This window comes from Ranitomeya variabilis, chromosome 6 (genome assembly GCF_051348905.1).
Source record: "Ranitomeya variabilis isolate aRanVar5 chromosome 6, aRanVar5.hap1, whole genome shotgun sequence".
Taxonomy (NCBI): Eukaryota; Metazoa; Chordata; class Amphibia; order Anura; family Dendrobatidae; genus Ranitomeya; species Ranitomeya variabilis.
Genome location: NC_135237.1, coordinates 570,129,585 through 570,154,993, shown reverse-complemented (window position 1 = coordinate 570,154,993; position 25,409 = coordinate 570,129,585). Strand labels below are relative to the sequence as shown.

The 25,409-nt window shown below is 49.6% G+C and overlaps 1 protein-coding gene across 2 annotated transcripts; it reads right to left on the bottom strand.

The window, feature by feature from the left end:
• Positions 1-21,421: 21,421 nt before the first annotated feature.
• LOC143781689 (lymphocyte antigen 6E-like) lies at positions 21,422-24,161 on the bottom strand. Of its 2 annotated transcripts, none has more exons than XM_077268417.1 (3): positions 22,861-24,161; positions 22,072-22,191; positions 21,422-21,873 (listed from the first exon to the last, which is right to left on the bottom strand). In XM_077268417.1, the coding sequence occupies exons 1-3, from the start codon at positions 22,910-22,912 to the stop codon at positions 21,677-21,679; spliced, it is 369 nt and encodes a 122-aa protein (XP_077124532.1). In that variant the 5' UTR covers positions 22,913-24,161; the 3' UTR covers positions 21,422-21,676. The 2 variants fall into 2 exon arrangements, with proteins under 2 accessions (XP_077124532.1, XP_077124533.1); XM_077268418.1 differs by having other exon boundaries at positions 22,114-22,191.
• Positions 24,162-25,409: the final 1,248 nt, after the last annotated feature.

The window sequence follows — 25,409 nt, the reverse complement described above, 5'->3', positions numbered from 1 at the left end:
GCTGGGGCATTATAGAGTCCTTATAAACCACATCAAGTCACAAGTCATACAGGTATTGTCCTATGCTATATGGGGGATAGAGAGAATGGAACACCCCATGTGTGAGACCCTTATGTGAAGTCATAGGCAGTAAGGGACTACACCACCGCAGTGCAAGGGAAGGCTACTGATTTCCAGCTGGACAAAGGGGACTCTGGACTTGCCTCCAAGCCGGCCGGACTCTTCCTGCCCTGTGATCTGGTGCCCTGGTCTGTGGATGCTGAAGTCTTCAGTAACGGTAAAGAGACTGCAAACCTTGTGTCTTCGTTCTTCACTGCGCGATTCACCATCCACCATCTACACACTGGGAAGCCCTGGGGATACACTTCACCTGTGGGAAGGTATACCATCTAGCTGCCATAACATCACCCCAGCAGACCCCCTTAAAGCAGCGTCGGTCACCCTGACCGAATACCACAGGTGGCGTCACAAACATAAACTCTATCCCTTTAAAGACCTTTCCCTTTTACAAGGACGTCCCAGGGCCATGGACTGGATCAGCCACCGTGACATCCCCCTGTGAACCGAAGGACCCAGTACCAAGTACCCCACGGCCCCATGGGGGCACTCCAGAAGCGAATCCAGAGGTCCCCTTTACCAGGTGGAGATGAAAGCCTTCCTCTAGTGCGGTGGTGTTGTAGTCCCTTACTGTCTATGGCTTCTGATAAGGTCCTCACGGTTCTTCTCTGTCCCCCATATAGGATAGGACACAAACCCGTATGACAGGTGACTCAGGCCTTTTTATAGGGTCTCTATCATAACCCGGGCTCTATGTGTCACTGTGCCTGCTGGGTATTAGGGCAGACAGGTAACTTGCAGTTGAGCTGTCCTGCCAGTCTCTGCTGTAAGTCTTAGAGTCCCTTACAACCTCGGTGTTACGGCTACTGGTAATCTGCGCTTCAGAGGGAGATAGTTCATTTGCAGCTGGTCTCCCCTGGTATCACTCTCCTGTGCTTCGCTCTCCTTCACGCTCACTGAACAATGTTCTTTCCTTCTGTATGTCTCTTTCTCCAGGGGCTGTAGTACTTCAGACTACAGGGCCCCTTCAAACCTTCTGACACTCCATGTCGGTCTGCCCTCTTCTCTGTAACTCAATTTCTGACCCTTTTCCCTCCTAATCAGAATTTATATAGGGAAGCCACCCATAAACAGGGTGTGGGCTCCCCCTTTTGGTCTGGAGTGTGAACATGTTGTGTGCATTGTGATTACCTGATAGAGAGATATCCTTTATTGCTTCCAAGCCTAACATCACTCTCCCCATGAGGAAAGCAATTTCACTGTGACAACCAGGACCCTGGGGCGTCACAAAATCCCCCCTAGTAAACCTTACTGGACTGTGCTAGTGCCCTCCACATTAAGTCCCTAAAAAGTATTAATACCCCTTATGCAACTTTGATGTGCCCCTATAACAATAATGCTTATGTAAGGGACTGGACCAGAGCCGAAGTCATGGTTGAACACTCCGGTGTATCTGTGCTCTGTCCCCCTCCACATAACAATCACTTCCCACTCTCATCTTACTTGTGTTCCCGTCTTCTGCTCCCTCCGGAAATTCCCTCTCCTCTTCAGGGTTACTTTCAGTCGCTTCTGAATAAACTGACACACAGTCCAATTGCAATTCAAAACGGGTAACTTGTTGTCACTAGCGTTGAGCGACACCTTCCGATATCGGAAAGTATCGGTATCGGATTGGATCGGCCGATATTAAAAAAATATCGGCTATCGCCGATACCGATACCCGATACCAATGCAAGTCAATGGGACCAAACTATCGGAATTCAAATAAACCCTTTCTTTCCTTGTGGGTTCATTCTACATGAAGGAAAACAACTAAGAATAATGTAGGATGTATTGGGGGACGTGGCGGAGACATTAAAGGCATAGAGGTTTAGCCCAATCAAATGGAATAGCAGGAATTTTTTTTTTTTTTTTTTTTTTTTTTTTTTTTAAGACGTTCGGAGTTACAAAGATATTGACTATGTTAAGTTTTTTTTATTTTGTCAGATATTGATGTTTCACTACTTCCATGCCCTTCACCTTCTTTTTTACTTCTCCGACACTTTCTTCTTCATCATCCTCAGCAGCAGCATCTTTGACATCAACTTCTTCTTCACCTTATTCATCTTCTTCTTCATCTTCTACCTATTATTTTTTTTTGTTACATTCTTCATATTCTTTTTATTAAACTATTATTCTTCTTCATATTCTACTTCTTCATCATATTCTTATTTGTGACAGGCATTCCCGTAGTTGTTATCTATAACAGTGTGAAGATTACACCTTCCGTTCTGCCTGTCACAAAAGAGTTACAACAGGATTTGTCCGCGTTCAGTTAGGCCTGCAGCATCAGGCTTTATCCAGGGGCACCACGAGGAGGAACGGACTCACCCCCATACACTGCTTAGTCTTCTTCTGCTTATAATTTAGATAATATCTTTTGCTCTGATGTTTAGTCTTAAGGTACCGTCACACATTGAAATTTCCATCGCTGCGACGGCACGATCCGTGACGTCGCAGCGATCGTATGAATATCGCTCCAGCGTCGTAGACTGCGGTCACACGTTGCAATCACGGCGCTGGAGCGATGCCGAAGTCCCCGGGTAACCAGGGTAAACATCGGGTAACTAAGCGCAGGGCCGCGCTTAGTAACCCGATGTTTACCCTGGTTACAAGCGTAAACGTAAAAAAACAAACCGTACATGCTCACCCGTCGGTGTCCTTCAGGTCTCTTGCCGTCTGCTTCCTGCTCTGAGTGCAGCCGTACAGTGAGAGCAGATCGCAGCACCGCTGTGATCTGCTCTCACTTTCCGGCCGGCACTCAGAGCAGGAAGCAGACGGCAAGGGACCTGAAGGACACCGACGGGTGAGCATGTACGGTTTGTTTTTTTACGTTTACGCTTGTAACCAGGGTAAACATCGGGTTACTAAGCGCGGCCCTGCGCTTAGTTACCCGATGTTTACCCTGGTTACAAGCGAAGACATCGCTGGATCGCTGTCACACACAACGATCCAGCGATGTCAGCGGGTGATCAAGCGACGAAAGAAAGTTCCATACGATCTGCTACGACGTACGATTCTCAGCAGGGTCCCTGATCGCTGCTGCGTGTCAGACACAGCGATATCGTAACGATATCGCTAGAACGTCACGAATCGTAACGTCGTAGCGATGGAAATTTCAATGTGTGACGGTACCCTTATGCTTAATGTTCTTCTGCTCTTTGTTCTGCAGCCTCTTGTTCTTCTGCTTATCGGTCTTCCGGGTCGTCGTCTGTAGGGTCTTGAACTTGGAAATGTAGCAGAAGGTACAAGAAGGCTGAGAAAATGCCGATAACCAGCTGATGGAACTGGAACTCGGATGGCTACCCGAAGGTCCAAGAGCCAATGGAACTACCGAGGACCAGCTGACGTTACTGGAACCCGGTTACTAAGCAGGAGGTACCCGTGCCAGAAAGCACTACCAAGGACCACCTGACGTTGGTGGAACTCGGATACCCAGAAGGAGGCACCTAAGCCAAAGGCTCTGCCCGGAACCAGCTGATGGTACTGGAACCAGGATGGGGAGCAGAAGGTACAAGAGCAAAAGACACTGCCGATAACCAGCTGATGGTACTGGAACCCGGATGGGTAGCCGAAGGTACAAGAGCTAATGGAACTACCGAGGACCAGCTGACGTTACTGGAACCCGGTTACTAAACAGGAGGTACCTGTGCCAGAAAGCACTACCAAGGACCACCTGACGTTGGTGGAACTCGGATACCCAGAAGGAGGAACCTAAGCCAAAGGCTCTGCCCGGAACCAGCTGACGGTACTGGAACCAGGGGGACCTATTCAAGATTGTCTTCCTAGAGCCCCAACTAGCAGTGTTGGAGCCAAGGGTCAGCAGGGGGAGCAGAGTGTAGGCCGAAGACTGCACTGGAGGCAGCTTATTGTCTGTTGTGTCTGCGTGGCATTTGCAGGACAAGTTGCTGGCTACACAGCAGGGGAACAGCTGGCGTTGCTGAACCCCACTGACACAGTGGCGAGGCGAGTGTTTTTCTCTGTGTAGCCAGCACTTCCGAGCACCAACTGGCGGTGTTAGAGCCCAGGGACAGCAGGAGGAGCAGAGTGTAGGCCGAAGCCTGCACTGGAGGCAGTTTAATATCTGTTGTGTCTGCGTGGCGTTTGCAGGACACGTTGCCGGCTACACAGCAGGGGAACAGCTGGCGTTGCTGAACCCCACTGACACAGTGGCGAGGCGAGTGTTTTTCTCTGTGTAGCCAGCACTTCCGAGCACCAACTGGCGGTGTTAGAGCCCAGGGACAGCAGGAGGAGCAGAGTGTAGGCCGAAGCCTGCAATGGAGGCAGCTGTTATGGTTTCCAATGGCAAGGAAACATCAGAAGCATAGAATAAACGGACAAGCTCTCGGGTGATGGAAACTAGAGCTGACCGCGATGCTAAACCTACACACCACACTAGAAGTAGCCAGGGGGCATTCCTGCGTTGTCTCTAGATGCCGCGCGCCAGCCGGAGAACTAACTACCCCTGGTAGAAGAAAACACAGTCCTGGCTTGCCTCCAGAGAATGTCCCCACAGGAGATAGCAGCCCCCCACATATAATAACGGTGAGAGCAGATGAAAAGACACACGTAGTATGAAAGCAGATTTAGCACAGAGAGGCCCGCTAACTAAATAGCAGAAAGATACAACAGAGGACTTCGCGGTCAGCTGCAAAACCCTTCAAAACACCATCCTGAAATTACCTTAACTCATGTGACAACTCATGCCACTGGAGTGGTAATTTCAGCCCAACAAGAGCTTCCAGCTGCAGAGATTCACATAAGTGCAAACTGGACAAAACATACAAAAATAGACTTAAGGACTAAAGTGTCCAACTTAGCTGAGCAGAAAACTGGGAGCAGGAACATGCAACAGAATCACTCTGGATACATTGATGGCCAGCATTAGAATGACTGAGGAGCAAGGTTAAATAGGATACTCCCACCTCCTGATAGGAACAGGTGAACTGAGAAGGCAAAGCTTGCAGGACACCAGTACCACAAGAGACCACCGGGGGAGCCCACGAACCGAATCACAACCGGCAGCTTAGTGTCTGTTGTGTCTGCTTGGCGTTTGCAGGACACGTTGCCTGCTACACAGCAGGGAAACAGCTGGCGTTGCTGAACCCCACTGACACAGTGGCGAGGCGAGTGTTTTTCTCTGTGTAGCCAGCACTTCCGAGCACCAACTGGCGGTGTTAGAGCCCAGGGTCAGCAGGAGGAGCAGAGGAGCAGAGTGTAGGCCGAAGCCTGCACTGGAGGCAGTTTAATATCTGTTGTGTCTGCGTGGCGTTTGCAGGACACGTTGCCGGCTACACAGCAGGGGAACAGCTGGCGTTGCTGAACCCCACTGACACAGTGGCGAGGCGAGTGTTTTTCTCTGTGCAGCCAGCACTTCCGAGCACCAACTGGCGGTGTTAGAGCCCAGGGACAGCAGGAGGAGAAGAGTGTAGGCCGAAGCCTGCACTGGAGGCAGCTTAGTGTCTGTTGTGTCTGCGTGGTGTTTGCAGGACACGTTGCCGGCTACAGAGCAGGGGAAAAGCTGGCGTTACTGAACCCCACTGACACAGTGTTGGGTGTTTTTCTCTGTGCAGCCAGCACTTCCGAGCACCAACTGGCGGTGTTAGAGCCCAGGGTCAGCAGGAGGAGCAGAGTGTAGGCCGAAGCCTGCACTGGAGGCAGTTTAACATCTGCTGTGTCTGCGTGGCGTTTGCAGGACACGTTGCCGGCTACACAGCAGGGGAACAGCTGGCGTTACTGAACCCCACTGACACAGTGGCGGGTGTTTTTCTCTGTGCAGCCAGCAGGAGCAGAGTGTAGGCCGAAGCCTGCACTGGAGGCAGTTTAATATCTGTTGTGTCTGCGTGGCGTTTGCAGGAAACGTTGCCGGCTACACAGCAGGGGAACAGCTGGCGTTACTGAACCCCACTGACACAGTGGCGGGTGTTTTTCTCTGTGCAGCCAGCACTTCCGAGCACCAACTGGCGGTGTTAGAGCCCAGGGAATCAAGGAGGAGCAGAGTGTAGGCCGAGGCCTAATTGGAGCAAGTTGAAAGGGAACCTTTAACCCCCCCAGGCGTTTGTAGCTGAAAGAGCCATCTTGTACAGCACTAATGCTGCAAAAGGAAAAAGGTGGCTCTTTTTATTATGTTCCTTGCAAACGCAAAACTAGACACTTATGAAATGTGTCCCCTCACACCGTGAGACCGTCCTGGAGGTGGGACTTTCCTTCGTAATGGGACGCAGCAGAGCCGTCATTCCTCCCCCCTTGGCGACGTGCGCCGTCTCCTCAGCGTTGTTTGATTCTGTCCCGGAGCCTGCGCTGTTATGTTATCCCTTGGCCATGCGCAGTTAGCGCTGCCCATCTTCTGCCATCATTTGGTGCCAGGCTGGCTGCGCCTGTGCGGCCGCGCTGCCCGTGATCCCACCTCGCAGTGTCGTCTAATGTAATCCCACCGCGGGCCTGGGATCCGTGACCATGCGCAGTGCATATCTTCGCCTCTCACTCCCCTCCCTCCGGCTTCTTCAGACTGTGCGGCGTCACAGCCGTGGCATGCTATTAGGGATCAGCTGACGGGGCACAGTCTGAAGAAGGCGGAGGGAGATGAGTGAGAGCCTGAGGTGAAGATATGCACTGCGCATGCCCATGGATCCCAGGCCCGCAGTGTGATTAAATCAGAAGAGACTGTGAGGCTGGATCTCGGGCAGCGTGTTTGCACTGGCGCAGGCAGCCTGACACCAAATGATGTCAGAAGACGGGCGGCGCTAAATGCACATGGCCAAGTGATAACATAACAGCCCAGGCTCCATGACAGAATCAAACAACGCTGAGGAGGCGGCGCACGGTGCCAAGGGGGTAGGAATGACGGCTGTGCTGCGTCCCATTACGAAGGAAAGTCCCACCTCCGGGACGGTTACACGATGTGAGGTTACACATTTCATATGTGTTAGGTTCAGCGTGTGCAAGGAGCACAAAGAAAAGAGGCACCTTTTCCTTGTGCAGCATTACTGCTGCACAAGGTGGCTCTTTCAGTAACAAACGCCTGGGGGGGACAGGTTCCCTTAAATTTCAGTAGTTGTGTCAGCGTGGCGGTCGCAAGACACATTGCCGCAACACAGCAGGGGAGCAGCTGGCGTTACTGAACCCCAATAACAGAGTAGCAACTGTTGACTGTGCAGACAGCACTTCCGGGCAGCAACTGGCGGTGTTGAAGCCCAGGGACAGAAGGAGGAGCAGGCTGGCGGTATTGCTGCAACACAGCAGGGGAGCAGCTGGCGTTACTGAACCCCAATAACAGAGGAGCAACTGTTGACTGTGCAGACAGCACTTGCGGGCAGCAACTGGTGGTGTTGAAGCCCAGGGACAGCAGGAGGAGCAGGCTGGAGGTATTGCTGCAACACAGCAGGGGAGCAGCTGGCGTTACTGAACCCCAATAACAGAGGAGCAACTGTTGACTGTGCAGACAGCACTTGCGGGCAGCAACTGGCGGTGTTGAAGCCCAGGGACAGCAGGAGGAGCAGGCTGGAGGTATTGCTGCAACACAGCAGGGGAGCAGCTGGCGTTACTGAACCCCAATAACAGAGGAGCAACTGTTGACTGTGCAGACAGCACTTCTGGGCAGCAACTGGCGGTGTTGAAGCCCAGGGACAGCAGGAAGAGCAGGCTGGAGGTATTGCCGCAACACAGCAGGGGAGCAGCTGGCGTTACTGAACCCCAATAACAGAGGAGCAACTGTTGACTGTGCAGACAGCACTTCCAGGCAGCAACTGGTGGTGTTGAAGCCCAGGGACAGCAGGAGGAGCAGGCTGGAGGTATTGCCGCAACACAGCAGGGGAGCAGCTGGCGATACTGAACCCCAATAACAGAGGAGCAACTGTTGACTGTGCAGACAGCACTTCCAGGCAGCAACTGGCGGTGTTGGAGCCCAGGGAATCAAGGAGGAGCAGAGGAACAGAGTGTAGGCCAAAGCCTGATTGGAGGAAGTTGAAAGGGAACCTTTAACCCCCCCCCCCAAGGCGTTTGTAGCTGAAAGAGCCATCTTGTGCAGCACTAAGTATGCAAAAGGAAAAGGTGGCTCTTTTAATTATGCTCCTTGCAAACGCAGAACTAAATACTTATAAAATGTGTCCCCTGATACCGTGAGACCGTCCCGGAGGTGGGACTTTCCTTCATAATCGGACGCAGCACAGCCGTCATTCCTACCCTTTTGGTGCAGAGCGCCGGTTCCTCAGCGCTGTTTGAATTTGTCCCGGAGCCTGCGCTGTTATGTTATCCCTTGGCCAGGCACACTTAGCGCTGCCCGTCTTCTGACATCATTTGGTGTCAGGCTGGCTGCGCATGTGCGGACGCGCTGCCTGAGATTCCACCTCGCAGTCCCTTCTGATTTAATCACACTGCGGGCCGGGGATCCATGGGCATGCGCAGTGCATATCCTTGCCTCTCACTCCCCTCCCTCCGGCTTCTTCAGACTGTGCGGCGTCAAGGCCGTGGCATGCTATTAGGGATCAGCTGACGGCGCACAGTCTGAAGAAGGCGGAGGGAGATGAGTGAGAGCCTGAGGTGAAGATATGCACTGCGCATGCCCATGGATCCCAGGCCCACAGTGTGATTAAAGCAGAAGACAATGCGAGGCGGGCTCTCGGCCAGTGCGTCCGCACAGGCGCAGGCAGCCTGACAACAAATGATATCAGAAGACGGGCAGCGCTAAGTGCGCATGGCCAAGGGATAACATAACAGCGCTGGCTATGGGACAGATTCAAACAACGCTGAGGAGGTGGTGCACGGCACCAAGGGGGTAGGAATGATGGCTGTGCTGCGTCCCATTACGAAGGAAAGTCCCACCTTCGGGACAGTCTCACGGTGTGAGGGGACACATTTTATAAGTGTTAAGTTCTGCGTGTGCAAGGAGCTAAACTAAAAGAGCTACCTTTTCCTTGTGCAGCATTACTACTGCACAAGGTGGCTCTTTCAGTAACAAACGCCTTGGGGGGGGGGCAGGTTCCCTTAAATTTCAGTTGTGTCAGCGTGGCGGTCGCAGGACACATTGCCGGCTACACAGCTGGGGATCAGCAGGCGTTACTGAAACCCAATAACACTGGGTCATGTGTTTTGACTGTGCTGCCTGCACTTCTGAGCATCAACTGGCGGTGTTGGAGCCCAGGGATTACAGTTCAGGTGGTAGAAACATGAACGCAACAGGAGACCTGGATACTTTAGCCAACCAATTATTTAATCTGGAAGAGGAGTGGCAAATTCCTTCGAGATCCAGGCCTTGTTCATTTTAAGAAAAGTAAGCCGGTCAATGTTAACGGAGGATAGTCGCATGCGACGGTCAGTTAGTACACCACCTGCGGCACTAAAGATGCGTTCCGATAATACATTAGCAGCAGGGCAAGCCAGCACCTCCAATGCATACTGGCTTAGCTCTGGCCATGTATCCAGCTTAGAGACCTAAAATTTGAAGGGGGAAGAGCCGTCTGGGAGTACAGTAAGAGGGCAAGACATGTAGTCTGTCACCATCTGACGGAACCGTTGCCTCCTGCTGACTGGAGCCGTCTGTGATGGTGTAGACTTTTGTGGCGGGCACAGAAAACTGTGCCACAGTTGGGCCATACTGATCTTGCCTTGGGCAGAGGCACTGCTTCTGCTCCCTCTTTGTGCAGAGCCTCCACCACTGCCTGGACGCACTGAGCTGCTTTGTAATGCACTAGCAGCACTTCTCTCAGTTGGAATGGAGAAGATGATGGAATTCACCAGTGTGTCTTGGTACTCCCGCATTTTACGCTCCCGGTTCAACGGTGTGATGAGGCTTTCTACGTTGTCCCAGTAGCGTGGATCGAGGAGGGTGAACACCCAATAATCAGACGATGTGCGATGGGCGATGTGGCGGTCGTTTCTCAGGCACTGCAGCATGTAATCAGCCATGTGCTGCAGACTGCCAACTGGCCAAGAAACGCTGTCCCCTGCTTGAGGCGTGATCTCTGCCTGCTCTGCATCACCCCACCCTCGCTGTACACACTGACTACTGGACAATTGTGTAACTCCCTCCTCTGGACGGATGTCTTCCTCCTCCATTGACTCCTCCTCACAAAATGTCCCCTGCCTAGGCCTTTGTGAGGAACCACGTAGCGCTGACTGTCCAGAAGCTGATGGAATTGGTGACTCCTCATCCTCCACCTCTTCCACAACATCATCCCTTAGCGCTTGCAGTGTTTGTTGAAGCAGGCAGATAAGGGGGACAGTCATGCTGACTAGTGCATCATCTGCACTCGCCATCCGCGTGGAATAATCGAAGGGACGCAAAACCTGGCAGACGTCATTCATAGTGGCCCACTCTGTGGTTGTGAAGTCTGAACGGCGCGGAGTGCGACTTCTTTGCGCCTGATGCAGCTGGTACTCCATTACAGCTTGCTGCTGCTCACACAACCGCTCCAACATATGTAACGTGGAATTCCACCTGGTAGGTAGGTCACATATGATGCGATGTTCGGGAAGGCGGAATCGGCGCTGCAGAGCTGCAATGCGCGATCTTGCAGTGCTGAAACGCCGCAAGTGAGCACACTCTAGGCGGACCTTGTGCAGCAGTGCATCAAGATCTGGATAGTCCCTCAAAAAACTCTGCACGACCAAGTTGAGCACATGTGCCAGACATGGGATGTGAGTGAGGTTGCCGAGGCCCAGAGCTGCCACCAGATTTCGGCCATTATCACACACTACCATGCCTGGCTGGAGATTCGCTGCCACAAACCACACATCGCTCTCCTGCTTGATGGCATTCCAGAGCTCCTGCGCTGTGTGGCTTCGATTCCCCAAAGAAATTAATTTCAAGACGGCCTGTTGACGTTTGGCCACGGCTGTGCTCATGTCGGTCATAACAGGTAAACGTTCACGGGTCCATGTGGAGGTGGACTGTGATGGCTCCTGCAGCGATGATTCTGAGGAACTTGTGTATGAGGAGGAGTCAATGTGGACAGAATGGATTCCTGCAATCCTTGGATTTGGCAGAACACGTCCTGCGCCACTCGCACGATCTGTACCCGGCTCAACGACATTAACCCAATGGGCAGTGAGGGAAAGGTATCGCCCCTGTCCATGGTGACTGGTCCACGCATCGGTGGTCAGGTGGACCTTGCTACTGACGGCGTTCAGTAGCGCGTGTTTTATGTGTCCCTCCACATGCTTGTGCAGGGCAGGGACGGCTTGCCTGCTGAAATAAAAGCGGCTGGGCACATTGTATTGTGGGACTGCCAATGACATCAAGTCACGGAAGCTGTCAGTCTCCACCAGCCTGAATGACAGCATTTCCAGTGACAGAAGTTTGGCAATGCCTGCAGTCAGAGCCTGTGCTCGTGGGTGGTTTGCCGAGAATGGCCGTTTTTTTCTCCCATGCCTGTGCTACCGATGGCTGTAGACTGGGCTGGGACTGTGAGGATGACTGGGAACGTGGTGCTGTGGGTGGAATTACACTGGGTCTCTGAACAACAGTGCCAGAGGTTCTTCCATGGCGTTCCTGTGAGGAAGCCGAACCAGCTGTGTGTGAGCTGGAGGAAGAGGCAATAACACGAGCTGAAGCGGTGGTAGGTGCCGCATTTGGTTGGCCTAGCTCTTCAGTGTGTTTTTGTAACTCCACAGCGTGCTTGGTCCGCACATGTGTCCACATGTTTGTGGTATTGAGGTTGCTGACATTTTTCCCTCTTGACTTTCTGATGACACACCTTGCATTTGACAAAGCAAATGTCATCTGCAACTGTGTCAAAAAAGGACCAGGCACTGCAAGTCTTGGGAGCGCCTGTTTTGGCTTTTGGAAGAGGCATGCTCCTAATGGGTGCCGAAGAGGAGGCTACAGGCTCCGCAGTCTTCCCCCTCCCTCTCCCTCTTTGGCCCGTTCGGGGAATCTCTTCCTCAGAGCTGCTCCCACCACCTTCCTGTCCCTCACGCCACGATGGGTCAAGGACCTCATCATCTACACTACCCTCTGCCACCAACTGCTCCTCCTGGGTAGTCTCGGCAGCACAGTACACACCAGAAAGTGGCACCTGAGTGTCATCATCAGAGGCGTACTGCGGTGTGGTGACCGGAGGCACTGGCCCACCCACCTCTTCAGAGTCAGAGAGACAAAGCTGTTGGGCATCACTGCACACTGCCTCTTCTTTCATTTCTCCAATGCAGCTTGGCTGGCCCCCTGTTTCCAAGCCAAGAGATTCAGAGAACAGAAGTAGAGACGGCTCCTGTCCTGGGCTCTCTGACTGCCTGGGCAATTTGGCAAGTGGTGAAGAGACAGATGGGTGCTCTCCAGTGCTCTGTGTCTGAGAGGATGTGGCACTAATTGAAGTCGATGCGTTAGCTGCCATCCATCCGACAACGGCTTCAATTTGGTCTTCACGCAGCAGTGGTGTACGGCGCTCTCTGACAAAGCTGCGCATGAAGGACTGTTCCCTGCTGAAACTGGGTGATGATGAGTCACCGGTGCCCGCAGCAGGCACAGAATCCCCACGTCCTCTCCCTGCTCCGCGCCCACGCCCACGTGCCTTACTCCCTGCCTTCTTCATCTTGGTTGACTGATAAAGATAAGCAGAAAAGTACTAAGGGCTTAGTGTGCTTATTCCTGAACAGCTCCTAACAGGTATAAGAAACACTAATTTTCTAAAGTGTGGACTAGACTTTAATATGAGCTAATGTGGCCTACACCAGAGGTGTCAAACTGCATTCCTCGAGGGCCGCCAACAGGTCATGTTTTCAGGATTTCCTTAGCATTCCACAAGGTGCTGGAATCATTCTGTGCAGGTGATTAAATTATCACCTGTGCAATACAAGGAAATCCTGAAAACATGACCTGTTGGCGGCCCTTGAGGAATGCAGTTTGACACCTCTAGCCTACACAACTGTAAAGTGGTGTGTTTGGTGAACTTTATTATTTATTTATTTATTTTTTTGCAGAAATGACTACAGAGCGATGTGCACTCACACAGAGACCGTGCAGACAGCCGTAAACGGCTCTGCAAGGCCAAAAAAAGCTCCTCTATGTAATCCTATGTAGTGTTTTTCCACAATTTAGCTGGATAAGGGTGGAAAGCCACTAATAGGAAATATTTGAAAAAAAGTGCAGCAGGCTGCACTAATAGCAAAAAAGGACAATGGATTTAACGGTATGAGGCAGTGATGCACCCTGAGCTGAATACAACCGGCTGTGGCTGCACACAGACTACAGAGCGATGTGCACTCACACGGAGACCGTGGAGACAGCTGTGAACAGCGCTGCAAGGCCAAAGCAAGGTTCTCACACAGCGGTTGCTAAATTAAATACAAAACTCCCAAATACATTTTGTGAGCGCACGAGGTCTGGCAGTAAATACGCCAAAAGACCCCGACCTCACCAAATCAGCTCAAAACAAACCATGCCAAAAGGAGAAAAATTCAGAGCAATGATTTATAAAACAAACTTTAATTGCCATAAATAGTACAAAAATATATATCAAAACATTACATTATTTAATGACTAGAGCACAGGATGAATGTCCCAGGAATGCTGGAAAAGCGCCCATCCCCCCACTCCCCCAGATGTAAATACCCTTGTAATAGTATGCATAAGGAAAAGCACCTACACTATCCAACCAAGGTCACCCCAAAACAGTGGGATTCTATAGTAATGCCATTAAGGGATATCCCCCTGAGGAAGTGGCACTGGTGGCCACGAAACGTGCGTTGGGGACCATCGCCCGACCGCCCCCTCCTACCTCTGTGTAGTGGTAAGTGCTAGCACCCTCTTTCCACCACCATACTTAATGACATTACTATAGAATCCCACTGTTTTGGGGTGACCTTGGTTGGATAGTGTAGGTGCTTTTCCTTATGCATACCATTACAAGGGTATTTACATCTGGGGGAGTGGGGGGATGGGCGCTTTTCCAGCATTCCTGGGACATTCATCCTGTGCTCTAGTCATTAAATAATGTAATGTTTTGATATATATTTTTGTACTATTTATGGCAATTAAAGTTTGTTTTATAAATCATTGCTCTGAATTTTTCTCCTTTTGGCACGGTTGCTAAATTAGCCTGGGTAAAGCACAATGAAGCAAATCGCTATCTCTAAACTGGCCCTCAGTCAGAACACAGCGTCCTGTCCCTAACTGAATTCACAGCAGAGCGAGCCCTAAATGGCGGCAGCGACTTTTATAGTGCATCATGACATAATTTCAGCAGCCAATCACAGCCATGCCAGTACTTCCATGCCCACCATGCAGAACAGGATGTGCCCACACTTCTAATCAGTCCTCATTGGCTGAATTCGGGCAGTTTGAATTCTGGGAACTTCCGATTCCGGTATCCGATATATGGAAAATATCGGAACTCTGTATCGGAATTCCGATACCGCAAATATCGGCCGATACCCTATACTTGCGGTATCGGAATGCTCAACACTACTTGTCACACTTTGCAGCACATCCTCATCAGAAACAATCTCAGCATCAAAGTCCATACAGTTCGCATCCTGTACTTTCCCTGTACTCCACTCTGTGTCCTCATGTACATTACGGGGGTAATAACGCCTTAGGCGGTACCGCAGCATCATCCTGGTGTAGACTCACTACATTGGAGAATTCACTCGTCCGTTTCGCACCAGACGTTAAAGCTTCAGCCTAAGCAATGACCCGCCACATGATGAACAATCTGCGCCCTGTACGACTTTTGGACCACTTTCTCTTCTAAGCTTCCCACTGCTGCTGTACACTGTCCTTCTGTCCCTATAGGACTCTGAATGGCTGGGTTCTCCTTTTCTTAACGTTACGTGGCTGCTGCGGTGTCCTGGGCCTAGAGCTTCGGGCACCTAGGCCCTTCTGACTAAGTAAGGGAAACGTTCCTAGCTTACCACACAGCAGCCCCGCCTACAGTTAACCCTTTACTTACACTATCAATACTATAGTGCCCCCATCTAGTGGCCAAAATTGGACACTACGGTTACCCTACCCTATGCATAGCAATAATATATTATATATTTATTTATTTATTTTTTCTACTGATATATATTATACTAGATGGTGGCCTGATTCTAACGCATCGGGTATTCTAGAATATGTATGCGTAGTGTATTGCGCAGCCCACGCAGTACAATGCGCAGCCCACGTTGCACATTGCACAGCCCACGTTGCACATTGCACAGCCCACGTTGTATAGTCACATAGTATATTGCCCAGCCACGTAGTATATAGCACAGCCCATGTAGTATATTGCCCAGCCACATAGTATATTGCCCAGCCATGTAGTATGTAGCACAGCCCATGTAGTATATTGCCCAGCCCACGTAGTATATACAAAACAACAGAACGGAGTATACAAGTCCCAATACGCATTTTATTTAAAAATTGTATAATTTTATTTATATTATCAAAATATATAATTCAAACTGAGTAATCAAATATAAATACAATACATATAAATAACAGGATTAGTGGAGGAGGAAACACTATAATAGTGGCGGAGCGGATGACAACACCTATCACATCATATCACAAGGACTGCTATTGTGGGAGCCATAGTATGAAAAAAAAAAAAAAAAAAAAAGTTGCAACAGTGCAGGTTATATCACTAGCTAAAGTGCCATAGTGCCTACAGGACTCATCACCTCATATCATATAAAGCAGCTTACCCATTAGGTCTGAGATGTCTCACCACGCTCCACACACCACCCCCTTGACGCACGTTTCACGGTCGCTTTCTCAAAAAGGGGTTTGTTGCTAGCTCACTCTCTCACCGGTTAAAATAGGGCGCATACAGGAAGTCTCATCAAGCGCATCGGCGCACATGTGTCCAAGGTCCAGATCCATCATACCCGGCGGTCGTCAGAGCCGCACACACAGGGGGCGGAAAACCGCTCAGTGACGTCACATGGTGTGTGTGCGGCATCTAATGATAACCGCCCAGGAAGTCAGGTGCATAGACTCTAGAGCACGTGTGCGCACAGCCTGAGACCCTCCCACCGAAGTCCATGGCGGCCGCCATTTTCTAAATGATATCCAGTATGTTACAAAGTAACATGTGAGTAAATAAAAGAAAGTCTTTGACCAGAGACCATCAGAAGCACGAATCACCGCAAAGTCAGTAATACTACTAAGCCTGCTGTGAATTACATAGTTTAACTCCCCAGATCACCATATCGGGGACCACAAGAAAAGTGCTTAAAGTGCTGTAAACAAAGTGACTGCCTACATAAATAAATCCAAAACCCACCCATGGATAACCATGGGAATCGCTATATTATAATGGTGAGATATAACGTGCATAAGCACGATTAAAATGTCATTAATGGAGATCATACAACCCCTCCTGCTATACTAAATAGAAACTCATACTTGGTGAAAACATAACAGTGTGCACCATGACAGGGGCCCATCAGAAAACATGATAAGTGATATACAAAAACTAAACATAAATTCATATGTGAATTACTCATATATATTTATATATTCATATTCATATATATATTCATTATTGATTATTTGTCTTATTATATCTTTATATTTTTTTCTATTATTTTTCATGCATACTATTTATTAGTATTATATATTTTCTATTTATTTATTTTTATTTTTTTTTTTTTAAATTCCTGCTGTGTTGCATTTATATGTATGTGTACACGTCTGTAATTACTTATGTATTCACATATGAATTTATGTTTAGTTTTTGTATATCACTTATCATGTTTTCTGATGGGCCCCTGTCATGGTGCACACTGTTATGTTTTCACCAAGTATGAGTTTCTATTTAGTATAGCAGGAGGGGTTGTATGATCTCCATTAATGACATTTCACTATTTTAATCGTGCTTATGCACGTTATATCTCACCATTATAATATAGCGATTCCCATGGTTATCCATGGGTGGGTTTTGGATTTATTTATGTAGGCAGTCACTTTGTTTACAGCACTTTAAGCACTTTTCTTGTGGTCCCCGATATGGTGATCTGGGGAGTTAAACTATGTAATTCACAGCAGGCTTAGTAGTATTACTTACTTTGCGGTGATTCGTGCTTCTGATGGTCTCTGGTCAAAGACTTTCTTTTATTTACTCACATGTTACTTTGTAACATACTGGATATCATTTAGAAAATGGCGGCCGCCATGGACTTCGGTGGGAGGGTCTCAGGCTGTGCGCACACGTGCTCTAGAGTCTATGCACCTGACTTCCTGGGCGGTTATCATTAGATGCCGCACACACACCATGTGACGTCACTGAGCGGTTTTCCGCCCCCTGTGTGTGCGGCTCTGACGACCGCCGGGTATGATGGATCTGGACCTTGGACACATGTGCGCCGATGCGCTTGATGAGACTTCCTGTATGCGCCCTATTTTAACCGGTGAGAGAGTGAGCTAGCAACAAACCCCTTTTTGAGAAAGCGACCGCGAAACGTGCGTCAAGGGGGTGGTGTGTGGAGCGTGGTGAGACATCTCAGACCTAATGGGTAAGCTGCTTTATATGATATGAGGTGATGAGTCCTGTAGGCACTATGGCACTTTAGCTAGTGATATAACCTGCACTGTTGCAACTTTTTTTTTTTTTTTTTTTCATACTATGGCTCCCACAATAGCAGTCCTTGTGATATGATGTGATAGGTGTTGTCATCCGCTCCGCCACTATTATAGTGTTTCCTCCTCCACTAATCCTGTTATTTATATGTATTGTATTTATATTTGATTACTCAGTTTGAATTATATATTTTGATAATATAAATAAAATTATACAATTTTTAAATAAAATGCGTATTGGGACTTGTATACTCCGTTCTGTTGTTTTGTATTTATTGGGGAGTTTCCTAGACTGTCCTATTGTTTCGGACAGAAATATTGGGAGAGATATAACAATCCTTGTCTCTCGGCCACGCATATGTATTAATTTTTGTGAGTTTTGTATTGAGCCACGTAGTATATAGCACAGCCCATAAAGTATATTGCCCAGCCACGTAGTATATAGCACAGCCCATGTAGTATATTGCCCAGCCCACGTAGTATATAGCACAGCCCATGTAGTATGTAGCACAGCCCATGTAGTATATTGCCCAGCCCATGAAGTATATTGCCCAGCCACGTAGTATATTGCCCAGCCCATGAAGTATATTGCCCAGCCCATGTAGTATATTGCCCAGCCCACGTAGTATATTGCCCAGCCCACGTAGTATATTGCCCAGCCCACGTAGTATATTGCCCAGCCCATGAAGTATATTGCCCAGCCCATGTAGTATATTGCCCAGCCCACGTAGTATATTGCCCAGCCCACGTAGTATATTGCCCAGCCCACGTAGTATATTGCCCAGCCCACGTAGTATATTGCCCAGCCCACGTAGTATATTGCCCAGCCCACGTAGTATATTCATGCTGCATAGGCAGCATCAATAGTAAAAAGTTGATCACACAGGGTTAATAGCAGCAGTAACGGAGTGCATTACACTGCGGCATAATGCGGTCCGTTACCGCTGCCATTAACCGTGTGAGGGCAGACTGGAGGGGAGTACGGAGCGGGCACTGACTGTGGGGAGGAAGGAGCAGCCATTTTGCTGCCGGACTATGCCCGTCGCCGATTGGTCGTGGCTGTTTTGCCACGACCAATCAGCAACTTGGATTCCATGACAGACAGAGGCCGCGACCAATGAATATCCGTAACAGACAGACAAGACAGACAGATGGAAGTGACCCTTAGACAATTATATAGTAGATATTTGCTGAAATTTTATAATATAATGGAGTGGTGCATAAAGGGGAACCTGTCACCCCCGGGACGTGTATGCCCTATTAATATGGGCACACAGGTAATAGGTAGGACTAGTGTAACATTTCTGTGTGCCTCATATTAATGGAATAAATATCGGATATTCTGGGCACAAAACACTAAGTCTCCCATACAACTATACCACCCTATCAAAAAGACCGGAGAACTTTTAACAAAATAAAAAAATCTTTATTACGCACATTAATTGAAGAATAAATGATAAGGTAGCACATGATTAGACAATACATGGCACATTCAAGTAAGAAGTGGTATCAATAATAAACAATTTTAATTGATGGTTCTCAAAAGAAGCCGTCCTCATTTATACGGAGCCATATTTATTATGTACCCATGTGGATTTAAATATTTTTATAGATAAGGAGGAAAAATTCAGTCACAAATCTCCACAATCAAAAATAAAGGAATAGGTAGGATGGATACAGATTTATTACAGCCTTATGTGGATTTAAGGATCTCTTCTGCTGCAATCCTCCTTATAGTTCTCCATATACATTTTACAGAGAGTGCCAAGCACCACTTAATAACTATATATATATATATATCTCATAATAACAGCAAACACTGCATGTAAAGAGAACTCAATAATGTAGCGTGCAGAGTGCCAGTATCACATTGGTGCATGGCAGTCTCTATAACAATCCACATATAGTCCTTAGGACGACATCCCACCAGATCAGACTGAGGACCACGCGTGCCAACCCCCTAACGCATGTTTTGCGTTGCTGCTGCTTCTGAAGGGGACACATGATGATATTTTTGACAGGGTGGTGTACTCATATTAATGGTCTTGTTGCTGAGAAATCTTATATTCTTTCCTTATGCTAATGATTTCTTCCAGGCTCCGGGGCGTGCGTTGCTGTAAGAAATCCCGGCCCCCTGTCCTCACTACAATACTACCCCCCTCGTATGTCAGTTATGGCGCCAGAATCCTGCGAGCCACCACAATCTGAACCTCTTCCTCCCTTCTATAGTGGCTGCATTCAGGGGTCTTCTGCGCCGGTGAGTCACTGTGACCTCCGGTGTGCGCGCTGGTAAGGTGCTCTCCCCACTTCCTCCCTGCCCAGTCACCACTGGGAACCATGTGTACATGGCGATGGCTATGCAGGCAGGAAGTGGGGAGAGCACTTTACCAGCGCGCACACCGGAGGTCAGTGACACACCGGCGCAGAAGACCCCTGAATGCAGCCACTATAGAAGGGAGGAAGAGGGATGTATCTGAGGGAGTGCAGGGCGCGGGATTACGGGGCCAGAACTGAGGGGGGGTAGTATTGTAGTGAGGACAGGGATTTCTTACAGCAACGCACGCCCCGGAGCCTGGAAGAAATCATTAACATAAAGAGATTATAACGTTTCTCAGCATCAAGACCACTAATATGAGGCAGACAGGTGAGAGCAGTGTAACATTTCTATTACAGAAAGCAACTATTACATGTAACATAGTGCTTATAATCTCCTAACAAATCAGTGTAATAATCAGCCCCCAGGGCCCTGTCCCCCTCACAATACCCTCATCCTCCCACATTCACCCCCAGGGCCCTGTCCCCCTCACAATACCCTCATCCTCCCACATTCACCCCCAGGGCCCTGTCCCCCTCACCCCCACAATACCCTCATCCTCCCACATTCACCCCCAGGGCCCTGTCCCCCTCACCCCCACAATACCCTCATCCTCCCACATTCACCCCCAGTGCCCTGTCCCCCTCACCCCCACAATACCCTCATCCTCCCACATTCACCCTCAGTGCCCTGTCTTCCTCACCCCCACAATACCCTCATCCTCCCACATTCACCCCCAGGGCCCTGTCTTCCTCACCCCTACAATACCCTCATCCTCCCACATTCACCCCCAGGGCCCTGTCCCCCTCACCTCAGCCCTTACAATACCCTCATCCTCCCACATTCACCCCCAGGGCCCTGTCCCCCTCACAATACCCTCATCCTCCCACATTCACCCCCAGGGCCCTGTCCCCCTCACCCCCACAATACCCTCATCCTCCCACATTCACCCCCAGGGCCCTGTCCCCCTCACCCCCACAATACCCTCATCCTCCCACATTCACCCCCAGGGCCCTGTCTTCCTCACCCCCACAATACTCTCATCCTCCCACATTCACCCCCAGTGCCCTGTCCCCCTCACCCCTACAATACCCTCATCCTCCCACATTCACCCCCAGGGCCCTGTCCCCCTCACCTCAGCCCTTACAATACCCTCATCCTCCCACATTCACCCCCAGGGCCCTGTCCCCCTCACCTCAGCCCTTACAATACCCTCATCCTCCCACATTCACCCCCAGGGCCCTGTCCCCCTCACCTCAGCCCTTACAATACCCTCATCCTCCCACATTCACCCCCAGGGCCCTGTCCCCCTCACCCCTACAATACCCTCATCCTCCCACATTCACCCCCAGGGCCCTGTCTTCCTCACCCCCACAATACCCTCATCCTCCCACATTCACCCCCAGTGCCCTGTCCCCCTCACCTCAGCCCTTACAATACCCTCATCCTCCCACATTCACCCCCAGGGCCCTGTCTTCCTCACCCCCACAATACCCTCATCCTCCCACATTCACCCCCAGTGCCCTGTCCCCCTCACCTCAGCCCTTACAATACCCTCATCCTCTCACATTCACCCCCCGGTGCCACCAGCATGCAGATTCTCAGTCAGGCGGGGGATTCGGCACTTCCTGCTCCCCTTCATGTGACAGGGCCCGGGGCAACGGCCCCTCTGCCCCCCAGTAGCTACGCTGCACAAGCGGAGATCTTAGATACAATAATGAAATGTATGTCCATGAAGTTCCGATCTCTATTTCTGTGTTCTGCGGTTACAGGACTGAGCTCCTCAGGATTGTCAGGAGGGATCCCAGCGCCAGGATGATGGCGGCAGAGCTGGCCTTGATGCTGGCGCCGCCGCTGACGTTACACAGGTCTGTGGAGCAGCAGGAGACGCTGGTGGAGAATCCTGTGATCGGAGAGCAGAAGGACGCACAAGCCTTCGTATAGGTGGTCGTATAGTTCCCGGCTACAAGAGGAAAAACAACATGTCATCATCTGATCTTCCCTGGTAATGGGACTCATTAGTACAAAGGGGCGGGGCTACGACCTGTCAGTCATCACCAGGGTCTATAATGATTATAGACAGTCAATCCAGAGCAGAGCCCAGCTGTAGCTGAATGAGGGACTACAACCCCCATCATCATAAAACATGATGAGTGCTCACCAATTTTGAATATTTCCACTGTCGTCTTACAGAACGATTCACCTTTACTGCAGATCTCAGCAGCCTGACACTGCGCGTTATCAAACTGCGACTTACAAGAGCGGCAAATGAGCGAATCAGCTAGGGGAGAAAGAGGAGAGCGTTAAATCACTGTATCTAATCCTCTCCTGTGTGATACTGACTGCTGAGCCGTGTATCTAATCCTATCCTGTGTGATACTGACTGCTGAGCCGTGTATCTAATCCTATCCTGTGTGATACTGACTGCTGAGCTGTGTATCTAATCCTATCCTGTGTGATACTGTCTGCTGAGCTGTGTATCTAATCCTATACTGTGTGATACTGACTGCTGAGCCGTGTATCTAATCCTCTCCTGTGTGATACTGACTGCTGAGCCGTGTATCTAATCCTCTCCTGTGTGATACTGACTGCTGAGCTGTGTATCTAATCCTATCCTGTGTGATACTGTCTGCTGAGCTGTGTATCTAATCCTATACTGTGTGATACTGACTGCTGAGCCGTGTATCTAATCCTCTCCTGGGTGATACTGACTGCTGAGCCGTGTATCTAATCCTCTGTGTGATACTGACTGCTGAGCCGTGTATCTAATCCTATCCTGTGTGATACTGACTGCTGAGCCGTGTATCTAATCCTCTCCAGTGTGATACTGACTGCTGAGCCGTGTATCTAATCCTATCCTGTGTGATACTCTCTGCTGAGCTGCTTAATCTCAGCTGCCCCCATCATTGCAGAACCAGAGTGCGGGGGTCGGGCAGGTGCAGGGCCTTACCTTTGGCCGCGCAGAGGGTGATCACCAGGAGGAGGCTTGTGTGCGCTGCCATTGTGCTGTGTGATCGGGGGCCGCTCCTCTATATACACAGGGGCTTGTGAGGTTTTATGAAACCACCTTTTTCATCAGATGTTTCCCTCAGCGGCTCTGCAAGAAGCAACGATATAGGGACTGTAGATGATCACAATGTGCGGACAGTACCTGCCCCTCACCTCCCATCCCCACACCTCCAGCCAGTTCAGTGTGTCTGGAGAGGATAACTCCAGCAGTGTTTGTGATCATCTGAACCCTGTGTTTTGCTGACCCTGAGCGAGTGGACCCTCGCTACCATAAGGAATGTGCTTTGTGTTACTTGTTTTGTTTTCCTGTTTTTTGGCTCAAAGGGCAGTGTTTATTTTTACTTAATCATGGTTTATGCCACATGTATAGTAAATCAGTGAAGATCTTAAAGAGACAGTGTTCGCGTGTCTACCTCAGTGTATCGCTGAGTGAGGCGGTCGGAACAGGTATAGCGATTATGGGCAAACTGCATGTCCTGGGTAAAGGCAACCATAGGCCTGGAGACGATGACAGACAGCATGGAGGAGCTTATCAAGCAGCTAGTCCAGGTCCAACAATAGCAGCAGCAAGTCAGTCAACAGCAAACAAAGTGTTGGTGAAGCAGCTCCAACAGCCTCAGTGACAGCATCAGGAGGTTCTAAGGAGGCAGCTGGAGCTCTTCACAGAAGGCCAATTGTGGGAGCATGGCAGCCCTACCCTAAGAGCAGGTGATCACTCGTACATCTGGAAAGCAGTAAGACAAGCGATACAAGAGATGACCCCAGGGGATGATGCGTAGGCATTTTTGACTGTTTTTGAGTTGGTAGCAGAGCGTGAGAAACTACCGCCTGAGCAGTGGGCAGAAGTGCTGGTCCCCTTTCTAACTGGCGAGCACCAAAAGGATTAATATGATTTGTCATTATAGGATGCACAGGAGTATATCAAATTAAAAACTAAAATCCTGGCACGTGCGGGAGTTTCCATGTCTGTCAAGAGTACAAATGGTTCCCCTACTTGGTGTACTATGGTGACGAGCCCCTCGCTCTCAAATGTTTGACTTACTACATCTTGTACAGAAGTGTATAATAGATTAAAGCAGGTGGAGGTAATATACCACCATTGTTGTTTCTAATTGAATAGTGAACCTGCAACCCTCAGCTGTACATTTGTTGGTGATGTGTGGGGTAATTTGTTACCCGTACCTTTGTTATACTATGATTTTATCTCTTGTTTAAATCAGGTTTTATAACCTAAAAAAATTTTGTTAGCACAATAAAACATTTACCTTTTATCAAAAATATAAGTGACAGCATTTGGACTCCTTTTTTCCGTATGTTGATATATCTTGTACAGAAGTGGTTGCAGCCAGAGTCCACTCCAGCCCAGATGGTTGAGCAGGTTGTCATGGACAGATTTGTTCACTCCCTTCCTAGGCCAGGAATACCTTCGGAATGTGGATGACTTGGTTAGCCTAGAGGAAAGGTACAAGGTGGTCTAGACGTCCCTCAGGAAGTCGGGTGGTGTTACATCCCCGTACTGGGGTAACCTGAAGGAGCCCGAATCTAAGAGTGGTCATAGAGCCCAATGTCCCAGGGGGTGGCTGAGGGATTGCCAAAGGCCACTGCTAAATACATGGTTTACTAGAGATGCCACAATCTTGGACACCTAGCCACCCGTTGTCCTATGTCCTCCAAGCAGGTGGACTGCAGTCTAGGAAGATATTTGTTCTATGCCTATCCTGCCTGCAGTGTGAACTATCAGCCCGGGGAGGGGAAGCAGTCATGTCTCTTGACAATAAATGTCGTACTGGTATTGGGACTCCATTTAAGCACTCTGGTAAGGGCCACACTTCCCCACCAGTTGATCCCCGGAAATAATGCAGGCGTCTGTTGTGTTCACGAGGATGCCAAGGACTACCACATTGCTAGAGTGACTATAAAAACTGTGGGGCCGAGTCGCATGAAGACGGGGGGTTAAGGATCTGCTACACCTGATGATAATAGGGCTGGACTTTAGCCTGCTCTGGGACTTATGGCGGAATGCGGGGGTAAGAAGTGACTCAGACAGAAGTAAGCTCAACCATAAATCCCCATCGCAGCCGGCTGCAGATGAGTTCCCCCTGTGTGTCTTTGCTGATGAGGACAAAAACGGGGATAATGAGGCTGAGGATCCATATTTCATTTTAAATGCGGAGCTGCTTTATTGGGTCACTAAACCAAGATGAGGAATTGAGAGAGCTATTGTTGATGATGGGTCCCTATAGGCATAGGGTATAAGATCTGGCCCATTCTCATGTCTTGGGTGGGCATCTGGGAGTAGACAACACTCAAGAGTGGGTCCTTCAGAGGTTCTACTGGCCTGAGTGTCACTGAGACAGTCAATTTCTGCCAATCCTGTCAGCTAACTGTTCCCGTATGCCACTACTTTGTCCCTTAGTGCCGTTGTCCATAATCAAAGTCCCATTTGACTGAATTGCCATTGACCTTGTTGGACCCTTAGTTAAGCCTGCC

Excerpts from the sequence above, each read along its gene's own strand:
- LOC143781689 (XM_077268417.1), bottom strand. The coding sequence starts at position 22,912 with ATGGCAGCGCACACAAGCCTCCTCCTGGTGATCACCCTCTGCGCGGCC. Across the intron at positions 22,192-22,860 it reads CACCCTCTGCGCGGCCAAAG|CTGATTCGCTCATTTGCCGC; the intron begins GTAAGGCCCTGC and ends TTTCTCCCCTAG. Across the intron at positions 21,874-22,071 it reads AGTGGAAATATTCAAAATTG|CCGGGAACTATACGACCACC; the intron begins GTGAGCACTCAT and ends TTCCTCTTGTAG.